The following is a 15,676-nucleotide window of genomic DNA, read 5'->3' as shown; positions in this document are numbered from 1 at the left end:
ATGTCGTTGGTACCTACATGGGCCACGACAACTGGATCCTCCCCCTCCCAATGCAAGTTCCTCTCCAGCCCAAAGCAGATATCTCAACCCTGGCACCAGGCAGGCAACACATCCTTCTGGATTCTTGCTCTCAGCTGCAGAGAACAGTTTCTGTCCCAACTAGCATGTCTTCTTCATCGCCCTCTCTTTTGTGTAAACAGACTCAAAGTCTTCATCAAGAACCATGCCCATGACTTCTGCTTCTCTAATCAGCTTTACTCTTTCCTAAGTTATCCTCTCCTTTTTATATGCTTATAGTCAGAGAGATGGTGGTGCAGTGGTAATGTCACTGGACTAGTAATGTTGAGGTTAATGCTCTGGGGGCATGGGTTCAAATCCATCATGTCAGTGGGTAAAATTTGATTTCCAGTTATAAATCTGGAATATAAAGCTAGTCTCAGAAATGGTGACCATGAAACTATCATTGATTGTTGTAAAAACCCATCTAGTTCACTAATGTCTGTTAGGGAAGGTAACCTAATCTGGCCTATATGTGACTCCAGGCCCACAGCAATGTGGTTTAGTCTTATCTGCCCTCTAAAGTGGCCTAGCAAGCCACTCAGTTCAAGGGCAATAAATGCTGACCTTGCCAGTGACACCCACATCCCATGAAAGAATAAAAAACACTCTGGATTTTCCTTGCCAATATTTTTTCATGTCCTTTCTTTGCTTTCCTAATTTCCGTTCAAATTTCACTCCTGCACTTTCTATCCTCTCTTGGCTTTCCCCAGTATTAAACTCAGTACCTGACAGAAGCTTCCCCGTCTTCTCTTATCTTACTCTGCATGTTCCCTGACACTGAGGTGAGGGGGTGGTGGGTGGGGTGAGCACCTAAATTTGGCAGAACCACTTTTCTTCTTTCTGGGAAATTATTTGTTCTGAACCCTCTTTATCTCACCCTTAAATGCCTCCCACTTCTCTGACACTGATTTACCTTCAAGTAGCTGTTTCCAGTCCACTTTTATCAAATTAAGATCTCGTTCTTTTAAAACTGGGTGGTTGCTCATGGGCACCTTAAAAGACCTACATCAATCATTAGTTTTGAATGCAGGGGGTATGATTAAGAAGGTAGCAGATGATGCAGAAATGAATCATGCTGTTGATAATACGGAAGAAAGCTGTACACTTCTGCAAGATGTCAAAGTCAAGTGGGCAGAACAATGGTGAGTGGAATTCAGTCTGCAGAAGTGTGATACTTCCGTTTATTAGCTGAGGCATAGAATATAACAGCAGGGAAGCTATGCTGAAACTGTTTAAAACACTAGTTAGATCACAGCCGGAGTACTGTTTACAATTCTAGTCATCGCACGGGAAGGATGTGATTGTACTAGAGAGGGTACACTGGAGATTTACAAAGATGTTGCCAAGAAAGGAGAATTTTAGCTGTGAGGAAAACTTGGGTAGACTGGGATTCCTTCCTTTGGAACAGGGGAGCCTGAAAGGAGATTTAATTGAGGTGTGTAAAATGATGAGGGGCTTATATAGAGTGGTAGAGTGGATAGGAAGAACCCATTACCTATAGCAGAGAGGTTAGTGACCAGAGGGCAAAGATTGGCAGTAATGGTTGGAAAGGTTAGAGAGGAGTTGTGGAGAAATTCTTTAGCCTGGAGGATGGTAGGGATCTCTAACTTACTGTCTGAAAGAGTGGGAGAGGTAGAAACCCTCATCATATTTAAAAAATACTTGGATATGCACTTGAGGTGCCAGGACCTACAGGGCCACAGACCAAGAGCTGGAAAGTGAGAGTAGGCTATTTTGGCCAGCATTGACATGATGGGCTGAATGGCTTCTTTCTGAATCTCTGTGATTCCATTATTCTATAGATAGATGCTGGATTTTGTGAGCACTGATCCTGGCTAAAGAATAAAAGCAGCTGGTGGCACACCATCAGATCATGGAGAACATATGTTTGATCTTTCTTCTTCATTTGCTGTGATAACCTGAATTCTGAAAGCCTTGCTGCTGAAACGAATATTGTGGCCATTTCTGTGTCAGCAGCTTGCCGGGCCCTGCAGCTGAATCCGTTTGTTTGTTTCGTGGGTTGACCTCCTGAGGCCAGAGCACAACCTGATGTCAGACACAGACTAACCTGATGCTGTATTGCATAATGTTGTGGTTGTGGTGGCAGTAACATTGAAATCAGTCTCATCAACGGATGCGCTTGTGAAGCTACAATCTGATTTAAAGTCTCTTTTGCGACTGAGTCATTTTTGAGACCTCTTATTCAAATTAATCACAAGTTTCTGTGGTATTGTGACATTCAATATGTTCAGTACCGATGGTTTAACACACAAACAATACAGACAGGTGATGTGGCTAATGGATACATTTGGGGTCAAATGTCAGGATGGAACCTGCAACATGTCATTTCCTCCCTCAGAATCTGCTTTGCAGATTTTGCTTTTGTCTCATTCAAGGTGGGGTGGGGGTGGTTGCCCTTGATATCCAACTCAGCGTTTAACTAAGGGCGGGATTTTCCACCCTGACACCAGACTGATTCCTGGGATGGCAGGATTGTTGTATGAGGAGCGATTGGGGCGACTAGGCCTGTGTTCACTGGAGTTTAGAAGAATGAGAGGAGATTTCATTGAAACATATAAAATTCTGACAGGACTGGACAGACTGGTTGCAGGGATGATGTTTCCTCTGGGTGGTGGGTTTAGAACAAGGGGTCACAGTCTCAGGATACGGGGTAGACCATTTAGGACTGAGATGAGGAGAAACTTCTTCACTCAGAGGGTGGTGAACCTGTGGAATTCTCTACCACAGAGGCTGTGGAGACCAAGTTACTGAATATATTTAAGAAGGAAATAGATAGATTTATGGACTTTAAAGGCGTCAAGGGGTATGGGGAGAGAGCATCGAGTACGGCGTTGAGATAGAGGATCAACCATGATCACATTGAATGGCGGAGCAGTCTCAAAGGGCTGGATGACCTACTACTGCTCCTATTTCCTATGTTTCGATGACACTGGGCAGGCATCATCACAGGCAGAATGGAAAAATTCAAAAAGCCATTAAAGTCAACGGCTCTCCAAATTTTCCAGTCCTGCCCATGTTGATGCCCACTATTGTCAGGGCCAGAAATGTGGCATCAAATCAATGGGAATCAGGGGGAAAACTCTCCGCTGGTTGGAGTCATAGCTAGCACAAAGGAAGAGGGTTGTGGTTGTTGGAGGTCAGTCATCTCACCTCAGGGTAGTATCCTCGGCCCAACCATCTTCAGCTGCTTCATCAATGACCTTCCTTCCATTGTAAGGTCAGAAATGAGGATGTTCACTGATGATTGCACAATGTTCAGCACCTTTCACGACTCCTCAGATACTGAAGCAGTCCATGTACAAATGCACCAAGACCTGGATAATATCCAGGCTTGGGCTGACAAGTGGCAAGTAACATTCGTGCCACACAAGTGCCAGGCAATGACCATCTCCAACAAGAGAGAATCTAACCACCTCACCTTGACATTCAATGGCATTACTATCACTGAATCCCCCACTGTCAACATCTTGGGGGTTACCATTGACCAGAAACTGAACTGGACTAGCCATATAAATACTGTGGCTGCAAGAGCAGGTCAGAGGCTAGGAATCCTGTGGCAAGTAACTCACCTCCTGACTCCCCAAAGCTTGTCCACCATGTACAAGGCACAAGTCAGGAGTGTGATGGAATACTCTTCACTTGCCTGGATTAATGAAGCTCCAACAACACTCAAAAAGATTGACACCATCCAGGACAAAGCAGCCCACTTTATTGGCACCACACCCACAAACTCCCTCCACCACTGATGCACAGTGGCAGCAGTGTGTACCATCTACAAGAAGCACTGCAGGAATTCACCAAGGCTCCTTAGGCAGCGCCTTCCAAATGCATGACCACTACCATCTAGAAGGACAAGGGCAGCAGACACATGGGAACACTACCACCTGGAAGTTCCCCTCCAAGTCACTCACCATCCTGACCTGGAAATATATCGCCGTTCCTTCACTTCACTGGGTCAAAATCCTGGAACTCCCTCCCTAACAGCACTGTGGGTGTACCTACACCACATGGACTGCAGCGGTTCAAGAAGGCAGCTCACCACCACCTTCTCAAGGTCAGTTAGGGATGGGCAATAAATGCTGGCCCAGCCAGCAATGCCCACATCCCAAGGTACTGCACAAAAGGCCAGGGATCTACCTATTGCATTTCAGTCATCAGTATACTGTATTAAAGAACCCTCAATCTGCAGCCCCACACAATCTCTGTCCGAATCATACCTCCCAGTTTCTTGATCGATCGCTGGCACTAAGGCCGGTACATCAGCCATATTAACCAATGGGATACGTGCAAATTCCTTGCTCTCTTCCGGTGGGATGTTCCCTTCCATCACTTTGTAGTAATCCTGCAGGAATCGATAAGAGTCCTGGAACCGATCAATCTCCACCTAGCACAGAGAGAAGAGCAACACTGAAATTGCCTTTAACCCATTATCCTCTATCCTTCTGCCTGTTTATTCCCAGTCCTCAACCTCGTTTTCAAATCACTCCATATCCATGCTCCTCCCTCTCTCTCCCTCTCTTTAACCTCCTCCAGCCTCTAAGGTCCTAAGGTCTGGAATTCTATCCTGAAGTCTTTCCCTCTCTCTTTCTGTCTTTAAGGTGCTCCTTAAATCTCCTGCCTTAACAAAGGCTTGGGTCTGCTGACCTCATATCTCCTCATGTGTCTCGGTGTCAACATTTCTTTGATAATTCTTCTGTGAAACGCCTTGAGATCTAGTACTACATTAAGGGACTATATAAAGGTTAAGTTGTTGTGAGATCCATGTTTCCCTGGGATATTCGGCCTGGGCCAAAGGGCCTCTTCTGCACTGTGTGATCCTGTGACTCTTTCCCTTTACCTCAGGGTGGATTGGGACTGTGGGATATTTATTCTGAGATTTTGAGGATGGACATCACATTCTGCCTGTTTCCAGACGGATAAACAGTCGTGGATCCCAGTTTGCCCATTATTCCCTGATTCCTGAATGAAATGGGAGAGTGCTGGCTCTCCCATGTTAATGGACAGATCAGGAGTGGTAAGTTCCCCTGCCATTTTTGGAGAGTTACACTACTCCCAACTTCAAACTGGGAATAAGAATCGATCACAATGTTTCTTTGTGAGAAGAGTGGTCAACAGCAGAGATAGGCTTGTGCGTTAAAACCAAAACAAATGAAGATATGAAAAGTAGTATTTGTAATTGTGGTGTTAAAATGTGCATGTCAGCCACGCTTCAGTGGGCATCACTGTCTCATCACTCAGTCTGAAGATAAGGTGCAATGTGTCTCACCCATGTGCTCTGGGTGCTCCCAGGGTGCTCCCTCAGTACTGATCCTTTGACAGTGCAGCACTCCCTCAGTACAGACCCTCCAACAGTGCAGCACTCCCTCAGTATGGACACTCCAACAGTGCAGCACTCCCTCAGTACTGACCCTCTGTGCTGCCAGAGGGACAGTACTGAGGGAGCACTGCACTGTCAGAGGGTTAGTACTGAGGGAGTGCTGCACTGTCAGAGGGTCAGTACTGAGGGAGTGCTGCACTGTCAGAGGCTCAGTACTGAGGGAGTGCTGCACTGCTGTATGGTCAGTACTGATGGAGTGCTGCACTGTCAGAGGGTCAGTGCAGAGGGAGTGCTGCACTGTCAGAGGGTCAATACTGAGGGAGCGCTGCACTGCCATAGGATCAGTACTAAGGGAGTGCTGCACTTTCAAAGGGTCAGTACTGAGGGAGCGCCGCATTGTCAGAGGGTCAGGACTGAGGGAGTGCTGCACTGTCAGAGGGTCAGTACTGAGGGAGTGCTGCACTGTCAGAGGGTCAGTACTGAGGGAGTGCTGCACTGCTGTATGGTCAGTACTGAGGGAATACTGCACTGTCAAAGGGTCAGTGCTGAGGGAGTGCTGCACTGTCAGAGGGTCAGTACTGAGGGAGTTCCGCACTGTTGTAGCATCAGTACTGAGGGAGTGCTGCACTGTCAGAGGGTCAGTATTGAATGAGCGCTGCACTATCAGGGGGTCAGTGTTGAGGGAGTGCTGCACTGTCAGGGGGTCAGTACTGAGGGAGTGCTGCACTGTCAGGGGGTCAGTACTGAGGGATTGCTGCGCTGACACAGTGTCAGTATTGAGGGATTGTTGCATTGTTGGAGGGTCAGTACTGAGGGAGTGCTGCACTGCTGTATGGTCAGTACTGAGGGAGTGCTGCACTGTCAAAGAGTCAGTGCTGAGGAAGTGCTGCACTGTCAAAGGGTCAGTGCTGAGGGAGTGCTGCACTGTCAAAGAGTCATTGCTGAGGGAGTGCTGCACTGTCGAAGAGTCAGTGCTGAGGGAGTGCTGCACTGTCAAAGGGTCAGTGCTGAGGGAGTGCTGCACGGTCAAAGGGTCAGTACTGAGGGAGCGCCGCATTGTCGGAGGGTCATTACTGAGGGAGTGCTGCACTGTCAGAGGGTCAGTACTAAGGGGGTTCCGCACTGTTGTAGCATCAGTACTGAGGGAGTGCTACTCTCTCGGAGGGTCAGTACTGAGGGGAGTGCTGCACTGTCAATGGGTCAGTATTGAATGAGCACCGCACTATCAGAGGGTCAGTGTTGAGGGAGTGGTGCACTGTCAGGGGATCAGTGCTGATGGAGTGCTGCATTGTCGGAGGGTCAGTACTGAGGGAAGCGCTGCACTGTCGGAGGGTCAGTACTGAGGGAGTGCTGCAATGCCGGAGGGTCAGTACTGAGGGAGTGCTGCACTGTCGGAATGTCAGTACTGAGAAAGTGCTGCACTGTCAGAGGATCTGTACAGAGAGAGTGCTGCACTGCTGTAGGGTCAGTACTGAGGGAGTGATGCGCTGCCGTAAGGTCAGTATTGAGGGAGTGCTGCACTGCCGTAGGGTCAATATTGAGGGAGAGCTGCACTGTCGGAAGGTCAGTACTGAGGGAGTGCTGCACTGTCGGACAGTCAGTTTTGAGGGAGTGCTGCACTGTAGGAAGGTCAGTTTTGAGGGAGTGCTGCACTGTTGGAGGGTCAGTTTTGAGGGAGTGCTGCACTGTCGGAGGGTCAGTTTTGAGGGAGTGCTGCACTGTAGGAAGGTCAGTTTTGAGGGAGTGCTGCACTGTCGGAGGGTCAGTTTTGAGGGAGTGCTGCACTGTAGGAAGGTCAGTTTTGAGGGAGTGCTGCACTGTCGGAGGGTCAGTTTTGAGGGAGTGCTGCACAGTAGGAAGGTCAGTTTTGAGGGAGTGCTGCACTGTCGGAGGGTCAGTTTTGAGGGAGTGCTGCACTGTAGGAAGGTCAGTTTTGAAGGAGTGCTGCACTGTCGGAGGGTCAGTTTTGAGGGAGTGCTGCACTGTTGGACAATCATTACTCGGGAAGTGCTAAACTGTCTTTCAGGTGAGATGTTGAATTGAGGCCCCATCATAAAAGGTCCGATGACAGTATTTTGAAGGAGAGCAGGGGAATCCTCCTGGTGTTCTGTTCAATTAACATCACTGAAACAGATTATCACATTGCTCTTTGTTGGAGCTTGCTGTACACAAACTGTCTGTAACATGACAACAGTGACTACACTTCAAAAATAGTTCACGGGCTAAGAAAGCAATGTGAATGTGGTGACTTAGTGGTATTGTCACTGGACAGGGTAATGCTCTGGGGGGGTTTGAATCCCACCACAGCCCATGGCAAAATCTGAATTCAATAGAAATCTGGAATTAAAATTCTAATGATGAATTGCAATTGTTGTATAACTAATGCCTTTTGGGGCAGGAAGTTTGCCATGTGACTCGGGACTCTGAAATGGCTGAGCAATCCTAAAAGGAAATAATCAGGGTGGACCATCTGGGATGACAGTCCTAGACACTGGAAATGGCACCAACACATGGGAACACCACCACCTGGAGGTTCCCCTCCAAATCACTCTCCATCCTGACTTGGAAATATATCGCCGTTCCTTCACTGTCACTGGGTCAAAATCCTGGAACTCCCTCCCTAACAGCACTGTGGGTGTACCTACACCACATGGACTGCAGCGGTTCAAGGAGGCAGCTCACCACCACCTTCTCAAGGGCTCAGGGTGTACAAATTAGCGGTCCAGTTCCTTGCAACAGTGCTGACAATGTGAAAGGAATTTATTGGCATTAACGTGCTTTTGGATGTCCAAAGGTCATAGAAAAATGTAAAAGTCAAAGTTCTTCCTTTCAATGTTAACCACCCCCAGTCTATCTACCTTTAAATCTTCTCAGACAGTGACAAGTTCTCACCTTTTTCACTCTTGTCAATGCCTATGGTCTCCCCATATTCCCCCAGGATTGTTAAGAAGCCATCGTTGAACTGTATGAATGAACGTTGAACGGTAAGTTCCAATCGCTCCTTCCAATCAACATCAGGTTGTCACAGGGTAGGGACTGCTGGAGGTTTCATACCTGCATGAGAGTCAAGTAGATGTTGAGCAGTAGACGCAGGTGATCCTCCAGCCAGCTATTTCCTATAATATTCATCCTTTCCCGCTCAGCCTCCTCCTTCCTGTTATCAGAGATGTCCCATAGACGCTCGCGTAGATTCTGCACAGTAAATGGGCAGACTGAGTGAAATCAGATATCACAGACAGATGGGCAGAGGACTATTCCTCACAGATATTCTTAAGTTTCATCCAGGAGAACCTTTTTAGCAAGTACGTAGAGAGCCCAAAAAGTGAGGGGGCAATTCTGGACCTAATATTCAGAAATGAGCCCGGGCAGGTGGAAGGCGTATCAGGAGGGGAGCATGTTGGAGATAGCAACCATAACTCAGTTAGATTTAGGATAGTTATGGAAAAGGATAAGGTTGGGCTGGGAATAAAAGTTCTAAACTGAGGAAAGGCTAATTTTACTGAGATGAGATATGATTTGGCCCAAGTGGACTGGGAGCAGCTACTTGCAGATAAAACTGTGTCGGAGCAGTGGGAGGCATTCAAGGAGGAAATAGCGAGAGTACAGGGCAAATATGTTCCCGTAAAGACAAAGGGGGGGGAACTAATTCTGGAGAACCCTGGATATCAAAGGACACAAAGGTTAGGATTAAGAAAAAAAGAGAAGCTCATGGCAGATACCGAGGGCTCAATACAGCAGAGTCCTTAGAGGAGTGTAAACAGTGCAGACGGGAACTTAAAAAGGAAATGAGGAAAACTAAGAGCATGAATGAGAAAGCATTGGTGGGTGGAATAAAGGAAAACCCAAAGGTGTTTATTAAATATATGAAGGCCAAGAGAATAACTAGGGAATGAGTAGAAGTCAATTAGGGACCATAGAGGTAATCTGTGTGTGGACCCGGAAGATGTGGGTACAGTCCTCAATAAATACTTTGTGTGGTCTTCACAATGGAAAAGGATGATGCAGGTATAGACATCAGGGTGGGGGACTGTGAAATATTGGAAGAAATTAACATAGAGAGAGAAGAGGTACTAGTGGGTTTAGCAGCCTTAAACGTGGATAAATCCGCAGGCCCGGATGAGATGTATCCCAGGCTGCTGAGGGAGGCAAGGGAAGAGATATCAGGGGCCCTGGCAGTAATTTTCACATCCTCTGTGGCCACAGGTGAGGTGCCAGAGGACTGGAGGACTGCTAATGTTGTCCCATTATTAAAAAAGGAAGGGATAGACCAGGAAATTACAGGCCAGTCAGTCTAACCTCAGTGGTGGGGAAGTTTTTGGAAAGAATTCTGAGGGACAGAATATATCTGCACTTGGAGAGACACGGTTTAATCATAGATAGTCAGCATGGATTTGTTAAGGGATGGTCGTGTTTGACAAATTTGATCAAATTTTTTGAGGAGGTAACCAGGAGTGTTGATGAGGGTAATGCATTTGATGTGGTCTACATGGACTTTAGCAACGATTCAGATAAGGTCCCTCATGGCATACTGGTCAAAAAAGTAAGAGCCCATGGGACCCAAGGCAAAGTGGCACTTTGGATCCAAAATTGGCTGAGAGGCAGGAAGCAGAGGGTAATGGTAGAGGGATGTTTCTGTGACTGGAAGTCTGTTTGCAGTGGGGTTCCAAAGGGCTCAGTGCTCGGGCCCTTGCTGTTTGTGGTGTACATAAATGTAGGGGGTATGATCAAGGAGTTCACGAAAATTGGTCGGGTGGTAAATAGTGAGGAGGATAGCTGTAAACTGCAGGAGGATATCAATGGACTGGTCAGGTGAGCAGAGCAGTGGCAAATGGAATTCAACCTGGAAAAGTGTGAGGTTAATGCACTTGGGGAGGGCTAACAAGGCAAGGGATTACACTATGAACGGTAGGACCCTGGAAATAACTGAAGATCAGAGGGACCTTGGTGCATATCCATGGAACCCTGAAGGTAGCAGGGCAGGTAGATAAGGTGGTTAAGAAGGCATATGGGATACTTGCCTTTATTAGCCGAGGCATAGAATACAAGAGCAGGGAGGTTATGCTGGAACTGTATAAAACGCTGGTTAGGCCACAACTGGAGTACTGGGTGCAGTTCTGGTCACCACATTATAGGAAGGATGTGATTGCACTGGAGAGGGTGCAGGAGAGATTTACCAGGATGCTGCCTGGGCTGGAGGGTCTGAGCTATGAGGAAAGATTGGATAGGCTGGGGCTGTTTTTCTTGGAGCACCAAAGGTTGAGAGGGGACCTGATAGAGGTGTATAAGATTATGAGAGGCATAGATAGGGTGGATAGGAAGGCACTTTTTCCATTAGTAGAGCGGTCAATAACCAGGGGACATGGATTTAAGGTAAGAAGTAGAAGGCTTAGGGGGGAGTTGAGGAGAATTTTTTTCATCTAGAGGGTGATGGGAGTTTGGAACTCACTGCTTGAAAGGGTGATTGAGTCAGGAAATCTCATGACATTTAAGAAGTATTTAGATATTCACTTGCGTTGCCATAGCCTCCGGGCTATGGCCAAGTGCTGGAAAATGGGATGAGTGTAGTCAGATCTTTGGTGACCGGTGTGGACACCATAAGACCATAAGACATAGGAGCAGAAATTAGGCCATTCGGCCCATCAAGTCTGCTCCGCCATTCAGTCATGGCTGATAAGTTTCTCAACCCCATTCTCCCGCCTTCTCCCCGTAACCTTTGATCCCCTTACCAATCAAGATCCTATCTATCTCGGTCTTAAATACACTCAATGACCTGGCCTCCACAGCCTTCTGTGGCAATGAATTCCATAGATTCACCACTCTCTGGCTAAAGAAGTTTCTCCTCATCTCTGTTCTAAAAGGTCTTCCCTTTACTCTGAGGCTGTGCCCTCGGGTCCTAGTCTCTCCTACTAATGGAAACATCTTCTCCACGTCCACTCTATCCAGGCCTTTCGGTATTCTGTAAGTTTCAATCAGATCCCCTCTCATCCTTCTAAACTCCATCGAGTATAGACCCAGAGTCCTCAAACGTTTCTCATATGTTAAGCCTTTCATTCCTGGGATCATTCTCGTGAACCTCCTCTGGACCCTCTCCAGGGCCAGCGCATCCTTCCTGAGATACGGGGCCCAAAATTGCTCACAATATTCTAAATGTGGTCTGACCAGAGCCTTATAAAGCCTCAGCAGCACATCCCTACTTTTATATTCTAGTCCTCTCGAAATAAATGCCAACATTGCATTTGCCTTCCTAACTACCGTTAGGTCAACCTGCAAGTTAAACTTAAGAGAATCCTGGACTAGGACTCCCAAGTCCCTTTGCACTCCAGACTTCTGAATTCTCTCCCCATTTAGAAAATAATCCATGCCTCTGTTCTTCCTACCAAAGTGCATGACCTCACACTTCCCCACGTTGTATTCCATCTGCCACTTCTTTGCCCATTCTCCTAACCTGTCCAAATCCTTCTGCAGCCTCCCCGCCTCCTCAATACTACCTGTCCCTCCACCTATCTTTGTATCATCTGCAAATTTAGCCAGAATGCCCTCAGTTCCTTCATCTAGATCATTAATGTATAAAGTGAAAAGTTGTGGTCCCAACACTGACCCCTGCGGAACTCCACTAGTCACCGGCCGCCATCCTTATCCCCACTCTCTGCCTCCTGCCAGACAGCCAATCTTCTATCCATGCTAGTACCTTGCCTCTAACACCATGGGCTCTTATCTTACCGAGCAGCCTCCTGTGCGGCACCTTGTCAAAGGCCTTCTGGAAGTCCATGTAGATAACATCCATTGGCTTTCCTTTGTCTAACCTACTCGTTACCTCCTCAAAGAATTCTAACAGATTTGTCAGGCATGACCTCCCCTTGATGAAACCATGCTGACTTTGCCCGATTTTACCATGAACTTCCAAGTATTCTGAAATCTCATCTTTAATAATGTACTCTAAAATCTTACCAATGACCGAGGTCAGGCTAATCGGCCTGTACTTTCCCGTCTTTTGCCTCACTTCAGCTATCTCCTTCAGAACTCTGGGGTGTAATCCATCTGGTCCAGGTGATTTATCCACCTTCAGACCTTTCAGTTTTCCTAGCACCTTCTCCTTGGTAATGGCCACCATACTAACCTCTGCCCCCCGACTCTCTTGAACTTTGGGGATGTCACTCTTGTCTTCCACTGTGAAGACTGTCGCAAAGTACCTATTCAGTTCCTCCGCCATTTCTTTGTTCCCCACTACTGCTTCTCCAGCGTCATTTTCCAGCGGCCCAATGTCCACTTTTGCCTCTCTCTTACCCTTTATATATCTAAAAAAACTCTTGCAATCTTCTTTTATATTACTGGCTAGTTTACCCTCATATTTAATCTTCTCCCTCCTTATTTCTTTTTTAGTTGTCCTCTGTTGGTCTTTGTAGGCTTCCCAATCCCCTGGCTTCCCACTGCTCTTCACCGCATTGTATGCTTTCTCTTTAGCTTTTATGCTGTCCCTGACTTCCCTTGTCAGCCATGGTTGCCTCGTCCTCCCTTTAGTATGCTTCTTCTTCCTAGGGATGAATTTTTGCTGTGTCTCCCAAATTACTCCCAGAAACTCCTGCCATTGCTGTTCCATTGTCTTTCCTGCTAGGCTCATCTCCCAGTCAATTCTGGCCAGCTCCTCCCTCATGTCTCTGTAGTTGCCTTTATTCAACTGTAATACTGTTACATCTGATTCCAGCTTTTTCCTATGGTTCTATGGTTAATGCTCAGGGGACTCGGGTTCGAATCCTACCATGGCAGATGGTGAAACTTGAATTCAATAAAAATCTGAAATTAAAAGTCTGATGACGACCACAAAACCATTGCCAATTTTTGCAAAAACCCATCTGGTTCACTAATATCCTTGAGGGAAGGAAATCTGCTGTCCTTACCTACATGTGACTCCAGACCCACAGGAATGCGGTTGACTTTAAAAAAAAAAGCCCTCTGAGCAAGGGCAACTAGGGATGGGCAATAAATGCTGGCCAGCGTCACCCACATCCCATGAATAAAAAAAAAGACTGGTGGGGCGGTAATTGGCCGGGTTGGATTTGTCCTGCTTTGTGTGTACAGGACATATTCCTGCATATATTTCCACATAGCTGGGTCGATGCCAGTGTTGTAGCTGTACTGGAACAGCTTGGCTAGAGGCGCTGCAAGTTCTAGAGCACAAGTCGGACTAGCACTATTGCTGGAATATTGTCAGGGCCCAGAGCCTTTGCAGTATCCAGTGCCTTCAGCTGTTTCATGATATCATCGAATTGGTTGAAGACTGGCATCTGTGATGCTGGGGACCTCCGGAGGAGGCTGAGATGGATCATCCACTCGGCACTTCTGGCTGAAGATTGTAGCAAATGCCTTATCTTTTGTGCTGGATGTGCTGGGCTCCTCCGTCATTGAGGATAGGGATATTTGTGGAGCCTCCTCCTCCAGTGAACTGTTTAATTGTCTTCCACCATTCATGACTGGATATGGCAGGACTGCAGAGCTTAGATCTCATCCGTTGGCCTGTGAGATTGCTAAGCCCTGTCTATCACTTGCTGCTTATGCTGTTTGGCACGCAAGTAGTCCTGTGTTGTAGCTTCACCAGGTTGACACCTCATTTTTAGGTATGACTGGTGCTGCTCCTGACATGCCCTCCTACACTCTTCATTGAACCAGGGTTGATCCCCTGGCTTGATGGTAATGCTAGAGTGGGGGATATGCCGGGCTATGAGTTACAGATGTGATGGAGTACAACTCTGCTGCAGCTGATGGCCCAGTCTTGATTTGCTAGATCTGTTTGAAATCTATCCCATTTAGCACGGTGATAGTGCCACACAACACGATGGAGGGTATCCTCAATGTGAAGCCGGGACTTCATCTTGACAACGACTGTGCAGTGGTCGCTCCTACGGATATTATCATGGACAGATGCAGCTGTAGTAGACAGTTTGGTGAGGATGAGGTCAAGTATGTTTTTCCCTCTTGTTGCTTCCCTCACCACCTGCCGCAGACCCAGTCCAGCAGGTATATCCTTTAGGGCTCAGCCAGCTCGGTCAGTGGTGTTGCTACCGAGCCACTCTTGGTGATGGACATTGAAGTCCCCCACCCAGAGTACATTCTGCACCCTCGCCACCCTCAGTGCTTCCTCCAAGTGATGTTCAACATGGAGGAAGCACTGATTCATCAGCTGAGGGAGGGCGGTACGTGGTAATCAGCAGGAGGTTTCCTTGCCCATGTTTGACCTGATGCCATGAGACTTCATGGGGTCCAGAGTCAATGTTGAGGACTCCCAGGGCAACTCCCTCCCAACTGTACACCACTGTGCTGCCACCTCTGCTGGGTCTGTCCTGCTGGTGGGGCAGGACATACCCCGGGATTGTGATGGTGGTGTCTGGGATGTTATCTGTAAGGTATAATTTCGTGAGTATGACTATGTCAGGTTGTTGCTTGACTAATCTGTGAGACAGCTCTCCCAATTTCTGCAGTAGCCCCCAGGTGTTAGTAAGGAGGGCTTTGCAGGGTCAGCAGGGCTGAGATTGCCATTGTCATTTCTGGCGCCGAGGTCAACGTCGGGTGGTCCATCCAATTTCATTCCTTTTTTGTGACTTTGTAGCGGTTTGTTATAACTGAGTGGCTTGCTAGGCCATTTCAGGGGGCAGTTAAGAGCCAACTACATTGCTGTGGGTCTGGTGTCACTTGTTGAGTGTTGTGGGAGCTGCACTCATCCAGGCAACTGGAGAGTATTCCATCACACTCCTGACTTGTGCCTTGTAGATGGTGGACAGGCATCTGGAGTCAGGAGGTGAGTTACTCATCACTGGATTCCTAGCCTCTGACCTGCTCTTGTAATCACAGTATTTATATGGCTAGTCCCATTCAGTTTCTGGTCAATGGTAACTCCCAGGATGTTGATAGTGGGGGATTCAGCAATGGTAATGCCGTTGAATGTCAAGGAGCGATGGTTAGATTCTGTCCTGTTGGAGATGGTCATTGCCTGGCACTTGTGTGTCGCGAAGTTACTTGCCACTTGTCAGTACATGCCTGGATATTGTCCAGGCCTTGCTACATTTGGACAGGGACTGCAATGATGTCCTAGAACTCAGATGATTGACCTCCAACAACCACAAACTTTGTATGGACGAGACCAGCCAGACAGAGGCTTCGCAGTGATTGCTGAGTTCCCCCACATCCACACATGTGGCCATCAAGGTGCCAGCGGGTGAGCCCGGTGCCTTCGTCAACAGGAAGGGCTTCCACTCCATGAACGTGCAGATAGTGTGTGATCACAAG

At 47.5% G+C, this 15,676-nt stretch overlaps 1 protein-coding gene across 1 annotated transcript in view; it reads right to left on the bottom strand.

The window, feature by feature from the left end:
- spef2 (sperm flagellar 2) overlaps positions 1-15,676 on the bottom strand; it is a 314,152-nt gene that overhangs the window by 119,685 nt on the left and 178,791 nt on the right. Inside the window, exons 24-25 of the mRNA XM_078557229.1 lie at positions 8,453-8,590; positions 4,299-4,465 (exon numbers count right to left, since the gene is read on the bottom strand). Coding sequence (XP_078413355.1) covers positions 4,299-4,465; positions 8,453-8,590 — 305 coding nt within the window. The remainder of the gene's footprint in view (positions 1-4,298; positions 4,466-8,452; positions 8,591-15,676) is intronic.

Source organism: Cetorhinus maximus, chromosome 2, assembly GCF_964194155.1.
Source record: "Cetorhinus maximus chromosome 2, sCetMax3.hap1.1, whole genome shotgun sequence".
NCBI lineage: Eukaryota > Metazoa > Chordata > Chondrichthyes > Lamniformes > Cetorhinidae > Cetorhinus > Cetorhinus maximus.
This window is presented reverse-complemented; position numbering and strand designations above follow the sequence as displayed.